We start from the raw sequence: 19,024 nt of genomic DNA, 5'->3' as shown, positions 1-19,024 counted from the left end.
AATAATTGGAGATGTTATTCAGACGGCTTACAAGATCTCATATGATCAGTTACAGTCTCAGCTGAAGGGATGGTAACTGGAAGCTGAGAAAATACTACTGTTGTAATGCAGTCCCCAAAACCCTTGATTGCTCTTACAGTACCTATTGTGAAATTATTTCAAGAACAGCTGCAAAGGCTGAACAATTTCTTGGAATATTTTTCCAATGCTAAAACACCCTCACCCTCCACACTAAATCTTTCACATAGGTACACCAAGTGTTGGGCACCAGTATTGGGATCAAAGATTGCAGTTCATAATTTCAATGCCAGCATTACAGTACGTTCCTCAAAAACAAGTTATGGCAACAAAACAAAGAAAACTAACCTTCCATCAACACAGAAAGGATACTAGTAGCATATTGTTATAGTTGCTGCTTTAAAAAAAAAAAAGACAACAATACAACAATAAACCATTAGAGATTATGCATCAATCATCCAAAATCATCCAAGATGAAGCTAATTTTTATATTCTACAAAAAAAATCCCTCAACTTACTCTAGGACGGAATGAGTTGCAGCCTGTGGATGGTAACGGTACAGCAGAAGGCAATGGTTTACTCGAACAACTTCACCACCCTTTTGGATGTGTTTGTAAAAAAATAACAAATCTTCTGGAACACCCTGGAAGAGAAGCTGTTATTTCAAACCAAGAAGTGACCAGTGTTCATAGTTACATCTGAATATATAGTTACATTCTGCCAAATGAATAATGTTTAACAACATTTTATTCAAATTCTTTCTGTGCATCTCCATGAACTTACCTGAACATCTGTAGAAAAGATAAAACTATTAAAAAAGCAAGCAGTGTTGTTTGAAAACGAACTGCAGCTGACCACAAGAGCATAGGTGGAAAAATAAACATCATCAACATCATCTCATTTTGAGAGGGAAAAGCTTGATACATGTCAGTCCCGTAAAGAGAGAAACGCAGCTGCTTACAGTTCACAAAGCCTGAAGTGCCAAGTAACCAAGTAATTTACTGAAAGGGATCAGTGACTTCAGGGAGTGGGGTTTTTGTTTTCATAGAACTGGTGTTCTTTCTTCCGTTGCCATACAAATATATATTCTGGTCTCTACTTAGGAAAGGTGAATTAGGCCCCATAATGAGAGACATGAAATTCCATTTAAAAAAATAAAATGGAATAAGGCAACATCCAAAAAACTAACAACCTTTTTTCTTCCAACATGTTCCCACGCCATGTTCTTCATAAAGGAATTACAAGCTATAGTGCTGAAACACAGGAAAAAAAATCTTCTAGAACTATGGATCTATCAGGCTTCAGAAAATACTAGAAATATCATGATTATATGCAACATTTCCCACCTAAAATCAGAAGATCTTAATGTCAGAGGCAGTGTGTCAGAAAGGCAATCATACAGCACACAGTATTCAGTTACATGTTATGCATACCAAAGCATAAAACCACCTTTAAAGCTACAGCCCTGCTCTGAAGATAAAAACACAGCATCTATTTACATTGTGCAATGGTGCAACTTCTTGAAAAAATGAAATATGGCTAGAACATCAATTTTTCTATGTTTATATACAGATTTTTCTTTCCGCTAACCTAGTGTTTAAAGGGTCACATGGCTTTATCAAAATAAAAAAAGAACAACTGTGCCAAATAAGCGTAGAATCAATAAAAAGCTGAAAGATAACATGACAAAGTTTTAACTAAATATACACTTGAGAAGGAAAAATAAATGAAAGATAGAGAAATACATTTGTTCCTTATTCTTACTTGTATTCACATGGGTGAGTAAGGGGGGCATAAACCTCAACCTCAACTGTACGTATTCTATTTCAATAGAAAAAAATAATAAAAGCCCAAGTTTAAAAAAAAAAAAAAAAAAGAGTTGAATATTTTTCCCCATTACCACATCTTCTGAGTTTCTTCCATAATTAAGAAAAGGAGATTCTCTAAATTAGAGTTCTGGACACAAAATCCCCCTGTGGTTTCTTCTGGCCGTCTAGTTACAACAGCAGTAGGGTTCAGTGTCTGTTTTTCATACCCACCACGCTGAGTGCTCATGTCAGACATGGTCTGGACTGAGCAGTCATGGGGGGAGGAGGGGAATGAGACAAAAAGCTTTGAACCCTGGAAAACAAATCCAAAATACTCAGCTGAACATATGTATCTTGGGAGAAATCAGAAGGCAATCAAGCTCTGCACTTCACAGCTCCAGCCATCACTACGTAATAGATTGATTTAAGGCGCTGGACTGGACCACGCTCCCCGATTCAGAAATGCAATGGATTCTGATCGGCTTGCTTGGTAAGGGCAGCTGATCTGTAAGTTCATCTTTGTAAATACTTGTCTGACTTCTACCTTGAGTTCAGATACAGAAGAAAACTTTTAGAGAACTTTGTGCAATTAATACTTTACATGAACCTACTGTGAAAGTCCCAAAAGAAACCTGGGGGAGGTTGGAGGAGCTGACAGCAACCACAGGCATCAGTACAGAAGAAAAACACAAACTCAGATTCTTTGCATTTATCTCATAGCCCTTTCTATCTTTTTCTTATTCTGAACTTTAATGGAATTACTGAGAGTTAGCAGCAAGGTTTAAACCTTCTTCTCTAAACCTTTTTCCAGCCACACAACAGACTGTGTCAGGCAGGGCACAAATGTTGCAGCACGTACCAGTTTGCTGCAGCAGTCGTATTTTGATTCGGAGATTTCAGTACATCACATACATAACTGCAACTCTTTTTCTTTTGGATATGCATTTACATCGTTCAACTTAACCACTGGTATATTAAAAAACGAGAGTTATTGCCGAAGTAAAAGGATCTTTCAAAATGCTGTTTGGTTCTGGAGTGCTCTTTTGCTTTAGCTAGCAGAAATACTTTGAAATAAAGTACACTCACCCCTAGGAATGAGCAGGTGCCTTGTATTGCTCAGCAGTGGCCTCTCACATTACAAAGGAGAAGCACTGACATACATTTTTCAGGGGAGGAAAGATGTTGACTGTGTTATAGATCCTGCAGGGATGGGACTTCCTACGGCTCTTGAGCGTGTAAGTTTGGTGCAATACAAGAGTTTCTTGCCAATTGAGACACATTATTGGATCCAGATGGCATTTTAAACACCAGGAATCTTTGTCAAACAATACAACTTTCAAAGAAAAGGCTGCTTAATTCTTAAAGGGATATTTTAGTATATTTTTGGAAAATGAATACCCATAGCTAAAAGTATCAATTAACAATCTAGCATTTCAGCAATAGGCTACCACATAATAGCTTTCAGCATTAATAAATATAATTGAATTGCACAGTTTACATGTTACTGAACTACAAATGGGATTTTCCACATTATAGGCAAAACCCAACCCTTTCTGTCCTGCTGCACGAAGGGAAAAACTCATCAGCCTGCTTCACTCAAGGTGCTGATCAGCTGCTGATTACAGCTCCTAGGGAAAAATGCAGTTTGCGCTTGCTCAGTTCTAAGCAGCGTGCACCAGCCACATTCAGATAAATAGTTTGCTTTGACATGTTGCTACTAAAGAGGTGAAGGTTTTGTGTTTACCCAGTTTTTTGGACAGGTATCACTTGACTGTGTTAACACTTGTCTGTATGGATGAGGGGACTGATTTTGTATGCATAGTGGGATGTCAGGCAGACCTTAAGTTGAACTGAAGTAATTCCTTGCTCAGGGACCAAACTAATCATTCCATGATTCTTCTTTTCTTATCTCCTCACAGCTCATTTCATACTCCTTGCAGATGCCTGCGCATGAAACTGAATTCCAGCTACAGTGTCCTCAACAATGTACTTGGCAAGGAGCTGCAAGCCAGCTACCACTACAACAAGCAATTCTGGCTACAAATTTTGCAGCTCCGCATCAGTGGTCGGTATCTTATGCCCAGCCTATACAGTTCCTAAAATGAGAAGAATCTGGAGGATGAGGACACTTATCAACAATTTCTGGGGGGCTTTTAATGAAAAGTTGCCCTCTGTGCAATGCTGTTCCTCAGCTCTTGTAACTGAGCTGTTGAGTAAAAACCAAACTACTTATTCTTTCAAAGTACTTAAGCCAACAGCTGTCCAAGAGTATTTCCTCAAAGTCTTGAGCTAAGTCTTGGATTTACAGAACTAACGCATGCAGAGGGGTCGGTAGCACGAAGGTGAACACAAAACACATCCTCTTTTAAATGAAGGATTTTTCCTTAGAAACAAATGCTGTTCTGCCAGGCACTAAAATCTGTTGCTCAGCTTCAGCTGGTGCTCAAAGTGCACTGCTCACAGGAAGAGCTATTAAGCTGCTGGAAGCTATAATTAAATAAGAAATTGCAGTTCTTCTCTAATTTAAATTGAAAAATGAAATGAATTCACAACTGAAGTGATTTATCAAGAATTATCTATCTTTCAGTATTTTCAGGAACTTCTAATTGAAATTACTTATTTCAAAGAGAAATTCCGATTAATAAAAATATTCCCTATATTCACTTTCTTCAGGATAGTCAACAAAGGTGTGAAAGCAGACTAACCACAAGCTAACTCCATATTAAATTGCTATTAATAGCTTCTCTTCAGGATTATCCAAGATATACTTATGTCTCTCTGCAAATCTGTCACACCCTCTTTTGGTTCCCATCCAAACATGGTTTTAAATCATTTTGCCTTAGTTATAAGGCCTGACGCCTGTAATAATGTTAAATTTGCTTCATTGTTTGGAAAATAACACGTTAGAGGAAACAAAAAAAAATTCTTTCATCCAATTGTATTGGCACAGAGAACTTCAGTTAACAAAGGTGATGGGGGTGTCAAATGGAAAGAATGCAGTAAATTCTACATCGTATTTAATAATAGACTAGAACAAATGTCATTAGGCATGGAGTATGGGTTAATTTTCAAACAGCTTATAAAGCATAATTTATCATTGGCTCCATCACTTTCATTTGTTTTTAGATCAAATACTTATCTCTGTTCAGCCTTAGCTATACCAAGCCAAAAACATTAGTGCCTGTGCTTTATCCAGATTTTTTTTCTCCAGAGCATTTTGATAGGTTATTTGACAGACTGACTGTATTTTAATTCATGTTCTGAAAAAACAAATTCCTACTTAGCCTTTTACCTTTCATGCCTTATTGTAACTGCCTGCTCTTCTGGAGGGAATATTGGAGTGCTCTGGCAGAGAAAAATGGAAAAATATATTAGTTACCTCCTTACAGACTACAAAGTTACCTTAGAGCTTTGCAGCATGTGCTACAGCCTCCTTTGCACCAAAGCATACTTTGACACCTCCTCAATTCCTGGCTTTTGTGACCCTTTATCAAAACCAAGCTTCTGACACTTTGTTCTGAACCACAGTTGCATTCAGAAAGGCCAATGGCTTATAACATGCTACTCCTTCTGGGGCTCATTAAGAATAATTTCCCCGTTTACACATTAAGATTAGTTTAGAACTTTAAGTCAACCATTCTATTTTTACTTTTCATACACTTAAAAAGGAAGGTTAAATGCAGAGGTGACAGGCTGCAGTTCAAAGAGAAGCATTTCTACGTTGAAATTTGAGACCAATTAAAACTCTAGAGAAAGAAACAAGCATGGCATGGTATTGTCAGGATGTCAAGAACAATACTGCTTGAATATAGCCAAGACTACACAATTTGCCACGTTTGCATGCAGAGGAGCCTACAGGTAAGCAATGCTCAATTACACTGTTATTATTGTACCCTAGATTTCTTACTGCATTTACCTAAAGCAACAAACCAGTTTTTTTTTAGCGTAGTGCCATTACTGACAAACAACTAGAACAGAAGAATGACTTGCTAAAAGACAAATAACTTACCTTCCCTGTGATCTTCACCTGGCCATTAACAACAAACAAACAAAATCTGAAGTTCCATCTGAAGAATACATTTTGGTAGAAGCAGGGCCAGGTAGCCACAACTACAAAATACTGGTTTTATATGCAATGGAAGTGCAGTATCAAATATGCAAACCAGTAATTTTGCTTAGGAAGAAGCAGACATGTCTACCAATGTGAATGACCTTTTATGTTCCTTACTTTAACAGATTATATAGCTTCGAAATCTGCTGTTCATATTGTATAAGACCCTGTAGATTTGTTCTCAGCATAGCTTTTAGTCACAGTTATGACTTTTCACCCAGGATGCTAGCTGTTAGAAGACACCAAAAAGTATACAGGCAAAAACAATCATGCGGCTAATGTCACACCCTAATTTTCAAGTGTAATTTCTGATGGGTTTAGTAAAGTCCTGCTACTTCTTTTAATAAGTACATATTGCATTCCTTATCTAAATTGGTTGGGTAACATGAAGATTATTTCCCTTTATTTTCCTGAAAAGATAAGTCAGAAATATGGTTCACATAACTCTTCTCCTAGCAGCAGATGTTAGTTAAAAAGTTATCTTCTAGGCTTGTGGCCATTTCTATTGTGTTACCTTAGTCTCAGCACATAATTAGAGTTTGCTATAAAATCAAATACCTTCAAGTAGTTCTTTAATTGTCATATCTCAGAGGTTGCATAAAAAACATCTCAACAATTTTATTTAATTAGCAATTGGTGCATAAAGCAAACCTGTCAGGGTTCTTAGTCACCATTTCTGAAAATACTGCTTGGCGTTGTACTTGGACATTGACACGGAGATTACACAAAAGGAATATATTCCCAACATCTGCAGATCTTGACCAGAAAGAATTTTATTTCTAAATACATTTTGTAAACATTTAGAAAAATCTGTTTCGCATAAAGCCTAGATAGACAGAAAGATACATGCATACCTACCTCTAATAAAAGATTACATCACAGCTTACATATTTATATTCTATCAGTCCACCCATACTATTAACATAAACATCAAATGACCATTTCTTCCATGGAAGAACTATATTCCATTTGTACTAAGCACTGAAATATGAAGAACAGGTGTTTGGATTTAATTCCAAATGAGAAATGCAGCTTTTTGGCATGCAAACAGTTTAGCAAATGGAGAAGGCTGAGATGTGGACATTTGTTGGCCTGCTTCTGTGTTTATTTGCAGCAATATGACACTTAAGAGGTCATACTGTTAAATAGTAACTCAAAAATGGAGATGGAAGTGATCAAGTTAATATAATCAGATGATGGGTCAGGTCAGAACATACACACACAAGAAAAAGATTGTTAAAAGTATTCATTACTGGGTTCATAACAGCACCACTTTATAACAAACTATTGATATATACAGAAAATCTTTGCCTCAAATTATTTTCAAATGGAAAAGAGTTAGACCAATGCTAAATACTTACAGTGCTAAATGTTAAACAATTTAGGACCTGATTTTCCTCTAAACCTTCATATGACAAAGGTTTGATTTAACTGCTTATGACCTGTTGCAACCCGTGTTAGAAGGGTATTTTTGCTGAAGGTCCTCCATATTAGCCAGAGTCTGAATTTTGACATGTTGGACAGTTCATGATGGGGAAAAACAAAATTTTTAACTTATCACTGCTAATTTTTAAGACTTGAAGGCCATATCTTACATGGCTGCTGAAAAATCATTAGGATTAATATTGTTGACTTATTACATCTAAATAACTGGTGGCATAGCTCCTACATGATTATATACAAAGCAAAAACAATAAAGAAAGAAGCAGAAAAAAAGAAACACACACACACAAAAAAAACAGAACAAAGTAAAGAAAATCAAAAGTAAAAACAAAGAGAACAGAATAATGGTCTATTCAATCTAACCTTGATCTTTATCATTAGGCTTGCTGTTGTCCTTATTGTGTTTTAGCTTTCTTTCTTTTTTGAGCTTACTTACATTGCCCAAGAAGTTAAGTCAAATGTATTCTTCAGAGAATGAAAATATAATGATAAGGAATTATATTAAAAAAGAAATTAAGAGCATGAGTCAGCAAACGTAGGTTGTATTGGGAGGCAGGCACTGTTCCCAGTTCTGCCGCTCACCCGTCACCTAAGTAAGAGCAAATCTTTTCACCACTCTAAACACTTCTCTTCCGTCTGCCATATCTTTAAATTACATTTTTTTTTGGCAGACCAAAGGATAATATTTGTATATCCTCATACACACACATGTATATGTGTGTATATATTTATGTAGTATACATATATATAATATATAAACACACTGCATAGCACAGGAGAGCTCCGTTTAGAGCCCTGTAAAAAGAATAACAATGTTAAGTTGTGGTTTAAATAATAAAATACTAAATAGCCGTAGCAGATTTCTCTATAGTACTAATAAATGAAGGCTTTCAAAAGAATAAAAAAAATCAGAACTACCCGTTCTAGCCCTAAAACCTCACTCAAACCAGTAGAAACAAAACCCCTAAGCTCCAAAACACACAGAATGGGTCCAAATGGCTCTGAATTAGATTATCACTCACTTTTCCACCCTCATCAAATTTTCCCACATGATAAAACCATTCTCGAGAACAGAACCAGGTTGGCATGATCACAGTAGGTCCATGGGAGGTAAACACCTAGAAAAAAGGTGAAAAAAGTCTTAATTAAGAGAATGTCAAAGTAGCACCTGTTGGGGAACAACATAAAGGTTATGCATTCACATAAAACCTTAAAAATACTTATGCTTATACTTAATATCCAGCAATTTTTATCACTAATTCAAGTGCTTAGAATTAAGCATATGCTTCGTGCCTAAGATGTAGTGTATACCAGCATCTTTGAGCTGTCACAGACAAATTAATCTAATTCCTACTTCATATTTCTTAACTTTATATTCTATCATAAGTTGCAACACATGTAGAGGACTATATTTCAAATTTTGAGAAACACACTGGAAATGACTGTTCTACTAAAAGTGCCACAGCTGATACTGAAGGGAAGGAATTGAGAAGAATCTTGAAAGTTAAAGTTCTTAAACTCTAGAATCTTGCATTGATTTTTCCATTTTGTATTCCTGATACATACATTAAGCAAGAAGTTTTATTGATCTTTTATTTCTGCCAAAGACATTTAAAGCTTAATCAAGCTTGGACAGGTAAGATACAATTTATTTTAATCATTACCAGAGCTCTATGGATTTGCTACCCAGTGGTACCTACCTTAAAAGGTTGTTGAAAAAGAAAATGCTTTAGGGACTGAAAAGGGAGTGGCTATTAATTTCATCCTCTTGAATAGTGACAGCCAAGAACTACACAGATCAGTCCTTGAAGCTTTAAACAAACTTGCTGTAAACAAAACCATGAAATAAACCAGAATCTGGATTATGGAAGGTAAACTGATTCTTTCTTTTATTACAAGATGAATTATCTGGCCAAACAAGAGACTGAACTTGTCAAACAGAACGTGCAAAGTTAAGACAAGATAATATGCCTGCTTCCAAGAACTGTGCAGGAAATAAGGAGCACAGCCTCATTTACAAAGGCAAAAGGAAAGAAACCTCATGATTACTGCCAATCTCCAAACACTAATGAAAATGCTGATCTTATGAGCAGATGATTCTGTAGCATGCTATATAGTGGCAATACTAATATTCCTGTAGAGTTGAAAGTCTTGAGCACTAGTGCACAAATGCAAATTTTGTCATGTGCATCTAAGCATTTACATCCTATCAGTGTTCCTCCTGACTTCAACCTTGGATGGAGCTCCTCAAACTTTGCTTGTATCTGTCAATTTCCACTTCCACACATAAACACGAACTTAAGACCCAAATCTTACACCCCCAGTTCTATACAGACACTTAAATCGGGTCTCCAAGCAAAGCAGAGAAGTCTAATCAAAAGTCAACAGGTAATTTATTCCCACTTTTCTTATGGCACAAATCATCTGATCAAACGCAGGCATCCACTTTGCAAGGAAACACACTGCCTTCTTCCTCCACAACCAGAATGGTAGAACCTCATTGTCTATGAGGGATCCTAGGGTGACTCACTTGGACAAAGATACTCACTTTTTAGGCTGTCACATTTAGTCAGAATAATACTGTCACTTAATGGCTACGACTTAACACATTAACAGCTTGTTCATAACTGAAGTACACTGTTTGCAGAGGTGCTAAACGTCAAAAACTCCCCACAAAAGCCAGTTGGAGCTGAAAGAGTCAAAACAATCCCAGAAAATCAGAGCAGACATGATTAGTCAGTACATGGTTATTAGCTCCACACTAATTACAAGGGCAATTGAGTACGGCCTGAACTGAACAATGGCCAAACAGTAATCCCAAAAGAAAACGACAGTAGGGAGAAAAGCTAGGCTAGAATGCATTGCATTCAATCTCATTTCTGAATGAAAGAAAATCTTCAAAGACAGTCTTGAGCCTATTGGAATACAAGAAGTGTGTTTGGAGAGGCTAGAATGCCATTTCCTCAGCACAGCCAGGTTCATCAGGGAACATAGATGTGCTTAATCTTAAGGATGTAGCTCACTGTAATTAGTCATGCTCATGTGCAGAGCATACGTCCCAAATATCTTAGACAATCTGTGTTCAAATGAAGTATAATACTAAAGTAAAAGCAAATAGGACAAAGCTGAAACACTGAGAACTGAGAAAAGCAAAAGCATCATCACATGCTGCAAACACTGATGTCTTTCCTACATCTATGTCTCACTGTCCCTCTCAGAAATGATACCATAGTGCTTGGAATCACACAAAGCTCAGACTGATGATGAGGTGGCTGGACTGCCACATGTCATTTCAGGATTTTATCCTTCAAGCAAGTCTTTGAACCCGGAACAGTACACCAGTTAAGGGTCCATGAAATGGTAAAGAAAGCTGCTTCTAGATCAACATTCACAAGGTGATGTCAAAACAAACTTAAGGAAATTGAAATCCGTGCTACTGCTGCCACAATGGACATACTTGTCCTCGTGCTTTGCTATGCTGAAAGTGTTGTTTGTGACGCTGAGATTCTTCTTTTTGCTATGTTAGTTGTCAGCTGAATCTGTTCCCTGATCCAACTAACCCCATGAACACTAGGGTTAGCACAAAGGAGGATGCAGGAAACAGAGGACAAGACCATTATTTTCAGCAGCACTATAGATAATCTATACGCAATCATTAAGCTGATAGGGGGAACTTTCTGCTCAAAGTCTAGCTTTACAGTACATCTATATTAATTTAAGTGCTTTTCCACTTTTTTTTTTTTTTAAGTGTTCATTTTCTGTAGCTTTAGTTCTCTAAATTCATTCACTGTTAGGGGTCAGCCTAGCGATACTGCTGAGACAGTGGAGGGGGAAGGCACAAGTTTTAGAAAAGAAAACAAGACCTGCCTTTCTGGTCAGTGCCCGCAGTTAATCAGTCCAGCTGTGATATACGGCTACACCCTCTGTCTGTGAGTACTTACAGCGAAGGGAGGACCTGGCTCAGGAAGAACACTGAGCTCCTAACATGGGTTCCATGATATTGAAATGCTGCAGTGTCTGCCAAACTTTTGAAAGCTAACTTTAAAAAAGTTTTGAAAGTTCATCTTCAAGAGGAAAAAAAGTAACCTCAACTTTCTGCATTTTGGAAATTCTAGATTTCTGCTTAGTTTTGTTGGATGGGAAAATCTCCTCGGGATTTCTTTTTTGCCTATTCTATTATCATACACACTTGCCAAGCTGTTAAAAAAAGGTCAGATTGGCTGACTCTGTGATGGAAACTGCAACCTCTCACTTTGTGAGATTGCCACTTAAGATTCACACAAGACAAACAAACAGAACATGCCAGCCTTAGTCTGAAAATCCACCAAAAGTAGAATTTGAATTATGATGCAGCTCTGTAACTGTTATGTTTAGTTTTCTTGGAAACATTCTCCAGCTCTACCCACCAAATATCCAGCATCACCTTGGGATCTTAATGTCTTTTATTAATTACTGAATCCTGTACACCTGTATGAGATCAACCGGAGGAGTTACTTCAGCGTATTGGAAAGCAATTCAGACCTGTGAACCTCTCAAGCATGGCTGTGTTGGAAAATGAATGCTCACTAACAGTCATTGCTGTACATACTATGCTGTAAGGATTACAGGTGAATGAAACTAGCTTGTCAAAAATGACGATACAGCTTGTAGATGAAGGAAGAAATCTGTTCAGATTTAGAATTCCCGAAGACCATGGTGTTGTCATAATTAACTTGGAATCCACCTTCTTCATTTTCAAGGTGACTTGGACAGGCTGCTATTTCAGCACTGCATTTCTTAAATTGTTTAGAACTTTTATTGTCATCTAGTTTTGTTCCAAGGATCAAGTAGATATATTAATAACAACAATAATACTAAATGATAACACCTAAAAGTGTTTGCTTTCATATGTAGACTGTTTTCCTGAAAGCCTAGAAGCTTTTAAGAGAGATATAGCATTACATTAAAAGAAATATCACTAAAACATTTGTGGTATATTTTAACACTTTCTAAAGTGTACCTAAATCTCGAGGGACACAGTGCATGGATCCCTCGCACAAATCCCTGCTCACTTCCGCCTCTCATGATGCAAGCAGAGCTGCCAGGAAGGCAGTAGTACTGGGAAGAGAGGGCAAATTTGTTTAAAGCAGTGTTTGTTTGACCAAACACCCTTATCCCTCACACTTTATTACATTCCTAGTGCTTTTCACCAGGCCATTCACTTTAAGAAAAACAGGATAGCCCTTTTCATAGCTATTTGATCAGTATATCAAAACATAAAATTCTATACGAACAGAATTTCCTATGTTATAGGAAATGTTAATATCAAGTCTGTAAGCTGCTGGATGTGAAACCACTGTCTGAGACGAGTAAGAGGGTGTGTATTAATATGGCCACGCTTCCTCCTGACATCTCTAGCTACAACAGAGTGCCACAAAGAATGAAATGCAGGATAAATGCTTCTTGTATCAGGCTGCGCTCTACCTACCTTTTTTTTTAAATCTGCTTCTGAAAGAAAATTTGTTTACAATTTCTCCAGAGGTAAATACATTAACTATGGTTTTATACTCTAATACATATGTATTGAATTGTGTTTTTGATTTTATGTGAGCTATGCCAGCCTTATTGTGCTGGATAATTGAGAGCTGCCTTTACTGCTGAATATCTCTTTTTCTTAGTTGAATACTCCTAGTAAAACCCAATAGCAAATGCCATTCTTCTAGTCTTTTTCAGACCTTTTATCTACTAATGAGGATGACTTAACCTACTGCTGAAATCAAAAGAATAGACGCATGCAAAAGGAACAGCCTGTATGATTTTAGCATGTCTTACATCTTTTTTTCTTGTCTGTAAGCTGCTAAAAGTGGTCTTTGTAACATCCATGCCTTAACAAGTCTCTAATTCTTGGAAAGTTTCCAGTATTTAAAGAGTCAACTACGTACAATGGAAGAATGACTCCATCCAGTAAAATGAAGCACTCTGTACCAAGAGGTTGTCTACTTGGCTTGCTGTTTATGCTGAGCTTTTACCATGAAAGAGAGAAAACAAGCTGCTTAAAGTCGCATTAGCAGATGGTATGTTGTGATCAGAACAAACAAGAAATCTGCTAGAACACTGACCAATGCTCACATAATAAATCTTTAACGTGACCCTTCCGTCTGACTTTTGGACACATCAGTTGGTATTTTTGCAAGATGAAGACTCAATAGGTCTTTCAGATTTGGAAACAGTACCCAAATGAAGGTAAGATATAACTGAAATATTCCAAGTTATAACAAAATCCATACTTACACTGCAATTTTCATCTCAGAGATGTATGAAAATCCTTTTCCCAATACTACGATAATTCCACTCAGGAACTCAGGAAAAGGACATGAGATCTTTAGCGCTCTGAATGTGATTTGAAAGTAATTATTATTAATCTCCTGCTTATAAAAACATCAACTATGTTTATAAATTATTATTTAATATTTTGTATATAGAAAAAAACATATACAGAATGATGATAATCACACTAGCCCTGCAAAGGTCTGGAAAAATTTGTTTGCTTTGAATGCATACTGTTTCCTCCCAGGAATGTCTGCTGCTCCACTAACAAGGAGTGCCTACTCTGGTGAGTATACACTGCTGTTAGCCAAGCATTTTAATAATCTTTTACTTCCCTATCTTCCAGACTTCTTTCCCCTCCAATTTCATCTCCCCACACGTTGTGCAGTAAAGATAATAAGACAATGTGCCTTTTAAAGTGAGTGATGCCATGGCCACAATTAACAGAGTAGTCAGTTGTTTGCTTCTCTAAAACATACTAGTAAAGACAGTAAAGATGAAAGCAAATGCACATAGAAAGCAGTATGTTCACATAGAAAGCAGTATGTGAAACTTTTCCACACACCACCTTCAAAAATTCATGTTGAATTGACACGAGTAAATCTCCTGGGAAATCTTAATTTCAATGAATTTTAAGATACAAGTATTTTGAGAGAGAAACAGTATAATGCTTAAATATTTTTGAGTATTCAGGTTTATGCAGAAGCATAACATCGCCTACTAATGCTCACTCAAATCGATGTTAACATACTAGAAGTTGCAAGCATCTTGGGAGTGGAGGAAGATAGAAGCCTCAGTTAAATGAATGAAAAACAAGCATCTTCTAAATGAACATAGCATTGTAGGTAAACAGATTTGGATTTGCAGTTCAGCTGTGTCTTAATGTATATGCAAAAGATCCACAGGAGAAATTCTAGATATTCACGCAGACTTGCTATATTTTCTTTCAATACAAATAGGATTTCTTTTGTGTTCCTCACCCCGTCCCCCTGCCATAGGCTTTTAACATTTAGAGAAGGTAAAGAGAAAAAAAAGAAGAAAAAAACTACAGACTCTCAGTATTTGATTAACAACTACAATAGCAGAATGTTTTCTTCAGGAAATCAAAGCTAACTTTACCCTAAATCCCTCCCTCATGTCTTCCATCATAACACAAGTCTTTGCGGGGTATCAAAGTACTGAATGCATTCCAGTGTCGCAAGAGTTGCATTCTGTATCACTTCAAAATTGTGAATGGGAGAACAAAAGAAAAGACAGAAAATAAAAGTCAGTTATTCAATTATTTTAGAAAAAGAAATTTCACTGCTAGTGAAAAAGAAAAAAGCAACATATTTCATGGGAGGGAAATGAAACTATTATCAGAGTTTTGTTTTATGTAAATGGCCTAATACCAGCGTATTGCACTTTGTTTCAAATTTTTTATCCCACAATACACTTTCTTATATATTAACCAGGAAAAAAAATTTTACAGTACGTCAGCATAAGATTTCATACACACGTACATTTCTCATAATGAAAGGGACCTAATACATGTCAAGAATCCAGTGTCCTGTTAGAACAGTTTGTTTTTCCACAGTGCAGAAGATAAAACTGGAAAGACCTCAACAAATTCTGAGAATACGCAGAAATAAAAATTAAGTGCCCATTAATTTGTAAAAGTCTGAGAAAAAACAGAGCTGAGAGCACTACAAAGCTTTTCCCTCCTATCCACATTCTCTTGTTTCAGCCTCCCTAATAACTTGTTGATGGGTTTATATGTGGGATTTGATTTCGTAGGTTCTCTCATTGCCTCCCGGCCAACTATCTGATTAACATTTCCTTTCGTTTGGGACTGCTTGTTCTACACCCGAAATTCTCATAGCATAGGTAGTTTGAAGGTCACACCGTAACTCTGCAATTGGGCTCTAAGTATGCATCACTCCTGCCATTTACTCCTGCTTCCAGTTCTGCCTGCACTTGGCATGCCCTGGTACTGTTTTGATTTAGTTACTACTCAGTCAGTCATTCCATCAAAGCAGCATGTTAAAACATTTTAAGTCTCAAGAATTCAATGATAAGAAAGAAGGTCATAAGTAGTTAAGATCTTGCAAATGAAGGCTGGTATGAACTAGATTCAGGGCATCTGTGCTCCATATCGAACACCACAACTCAATAAAACAGAGCAATGACTAGGGCCCAGATTCATCCTTCCTAAATCAGAGTTGTGTATGCAAGCAGCCTGGGCAATGTGGGCTCTCCCTACCATAAACAACTTCTGCTGTGGGACAAAGCTCGTGCACAATCTCTGCCGCCACCGCTAATGAATCCAATGGAGCTCCTGGAAGGAGGCTTCTCCCTTTCCTGAGTGCAGGTAAGCACTTTTCAGTGGGTGTCTGCCCATGCCTGATGTATCCATACATTCATATTATTAGAGTATGATAATCATCCTCAATTTCATCAGAAGAATTTCTGTAGTGTGAAAACATCTCTCACATTGTGCTATGTGAAGCTGATAATAAGTGCAGCTAAAACATGCAAAGAATTAAGAGGAAGTCAATTCTGCTACACACATGAAAAAGATTTTTTACATTCCTTTTTAATACCTCTGTCTTACCCTGTCCTGCAGAAATATCTACACCTATAAGACCAGTAAATAGGTACCATCTGGCACTCAGCATCTATCACTAGGAAATAGGAATGGCATCACGTAACATGACAGTAAAAAGGGTATAGCTATGTAATTTCAATCACAAAGAAAAAAAGAACACATTTACAACTATCTAAAAGAAACTAACTTAATCAGAAAAGAAAACACTGATTTCTTCGTTGCCAAAAAGCTCAAAATGAGTAGAAGAAACATATGCTAGAATTGTACTTAACCATGTAACTTAAAATTTGAGAACAGAATAGCAGTCTTGGCTACACTGAAAACCAAACACAGTTTTAGCACCAGCTGGGAAAGATCTACTAAGAAGCTCTTGAGACTTACACCTTTGAAAGTTTCATGGGTCACTCAACATAAACACCTTGGTTTGTCGCACACATCCTGCTAAAAATGATTAAGATTTAAATGAAGTTTTAAATCTCTGAATGAAAAATTCTGAAAACAGCAGTGTAAGAAAAACAAAAGCACAATAACAATGTATCTCAGAAATAGCATGTTTTAAGATTATTTAATAATCCTAATTTCCCCATGATTACTTTGTAAAATTTAGATAAATCTTCATTTACCCCAAACTCTATGAAAATGGTAATAAGAACTTTTTGTATGTGCTATTTGTAAAAAACAAAGTAAGATAAATTGTCAATCCAAGAAGAACTTTCAGCAAGGCTTTCTCTGCTGTTTTCTTTTTCTAACAGTGGCTGATGCAAATTATTTTGAAGTTTGGTCCAATCCTTTCTATATTAAGGGAAGATATCAGTTTGGACACTCCTATGGGAAACAGCAAATCTCTCTGCCAGCATGGATGAACCTTCCAGCGTTACAAACTAAGTAAATTAGGAGTTCTACTGCAAGAAACAAGTCATGGCAACAAAGACTATAACATCGAAGTTCAAATACAACACCAACATAACAAAAAATTAAAGACAGCAACCATTAAACCATTAAAGACATTAACCAGATCCTCCCACTGGGACTTCATCTAGCTTAGCTTTACATTAAGCACAATCAATATATTAGCAGTATTTATTCATGTTTCTTATGAAATATTTGCTATTGCTCATCTTTGTTGCTTTAAGACATTATGATTTCCAAGTACTATTTTGAATCTAGATATCCACTGAAATCTATGAGAAATTATGCTTCTAATTAACAGCATATATGATTTCTAAATCTGAAGCTCAGAGTCCCTGTGCAAGATCCCAAAAAAGCACATTTCTAGAATGAAGGCACCTCTGTCCTGCAGTATCCCTGAGCACATTCACTTCGAGTTCCTCTTGGCCAGCACAGGCAATTCTGGCTGTTCTGAATCCAGCCCAGAAACACCTGCATCCTTCCCTGCATTGCATTGGAAACTCAGCAAATCTAATGCTCTGGGAATTAGACTGCAGCGTTTGGTTTAATAATACCCAACATAAGCACTACAACTTCCTTATGGAAGTGGGGATCTCTGCCTTTTTCAGAAGTGTACCACTTCACAGGGAAATCCTACATAAAAACATATTATAGAACCAGAAGGACCCATGTACTGCAGTAATGAAGCCTAGATTCCAAAAACAGCATCACCTCAGATGTAATCTGTTAAATCCTGATTCAGGAAGCCATTGCTTTAGTAGTATATATGTAGGCAAACTGTATATGCTTAAATATTTAGTTAGGTTGAGACACTTATGAACAGCAATTTTTCACATATACATATTATTCTGCCTCAACGAAACTCTATGGAAACCAGAAGGAGAAAAAGGCAACTTGATAAAGAAAAAATGGATTTTCAAAAATATGGCAATTCATCTATAAATCTACACTTATGTTTCAATATTTACTATTTATTCAGTATTTACTTACTTTCTATAAACACATCATCTTTGCTAATTTGAATTTAGAAAGACAACTGCAAGTTGCAATCTTCCAAAAGCAGCTGAAGCATTTTAGCCATACATCCAGCTCCACGATAATAAACATGTTCTTCCCCTTAAAAAATCTTCAAATACTGCCAAAATGACCATAAAACTAATGAGGTATAATACCTTCAGGACTTGTTATTCTGGCATACTTCAACCAACACCCTATGAAAAATGACAGCCAATGCTGGACCTATGAAATACAGCCTGTGGTTGTGCAATAACTGGTCACTGAGGCACCAGTCAAAGAAGAAAGAGGAAAGTCAAAGAGCAGTTCTCTAGACTCAAACCTTCAAACTCTGCAACATATTTTCTGAATATGTAAAAAACACTGCCTGGCTCATGAAAATGAATGAAAGACATCAGCTCTTTAAAGATCGTGGAACACAAAAAGATGGATGTCCTATTCAGTCAAAATCCCAATTTATTTTTCTACTTCATTGAAATGTGAGAACTCTTAAATCTAAGAAGTAGAGAACATGGTTCTGCATGTTCTTGCTCTTATTTGTACTGTACAATTGCCATGGACGATGAGGAAAGAAAATATCCTCCCAGCTGAGAGAAAAAACACCCTTTAGAAGAAGTGCCAGAGGAAATCAGAGAAGTACACTTACTTTTTAATCCATACGCATGCTTTAGCTGCTTCCCTTCACCAGGTGTGCCAGCTTTTTAGCACCGAAGCAAGTGTGACACTTCAGGCACTTTAATTTGAATTAGGTTGTTTCTAATAACCTCTTCCCTTCATTTGCAAGGGGAACTTCTCACATATTTCATTCTATACAATGATACTATGTTT

The 19,024-nt window shown here is 36.7% G+C and overlaps 1 protein-coding gene across 8 annotated transcripts in view; it reads right to left on the bottom strand.

Moving 5' to 3' along the window:
* Positions 1-19,024, bottom strand: part of B3GNTL1 (UDP-GlcNAc:betaGal beta-1,3-N-acetylglucosaminyltransferase like 1) — a 124,078-nt gene that overhangs the window by 29,198 nt on the left and 75,856 nt on the right. For all 8 annotated transcript variants that reach the window (XM_040530901.1, XM_040530898.1, XM_040530899.1 and 5 more), the window contains 2 exons: positions 8,403-8,498; positions 537-661 (listed from right to left, as the gene is read on the bottom strand). In XM_040530901.1, the coding sequence (XP_040386835.1) occupies positions 537-661; positions 8,403-8,498 (221 nt within the window). The remainder of the gene's footprint in view (positions 1-536; positions 662-8,402; positions 8,499-19,024) is intronic.

This window comes from Cygnus olor, chromosome 18 (assembly GCF_009769625.2).
Source record: "Cygnus olor isolate bCygOlo1 chromosome 18, bCygOlo1.pri.v2, whole genome shotgun sequence".
Taxonomy (NCBI): domain Eukaryota; kingdom Metazoa; phylum Chordata; class Aves; order Anseriformes; family Anatidae; genus Cygnus; species Cygnus olor.
Note: the sequence above shows the minus strand (reverse complement) of the source record. Positions and strands in the feature narration are given on the sequence as shown.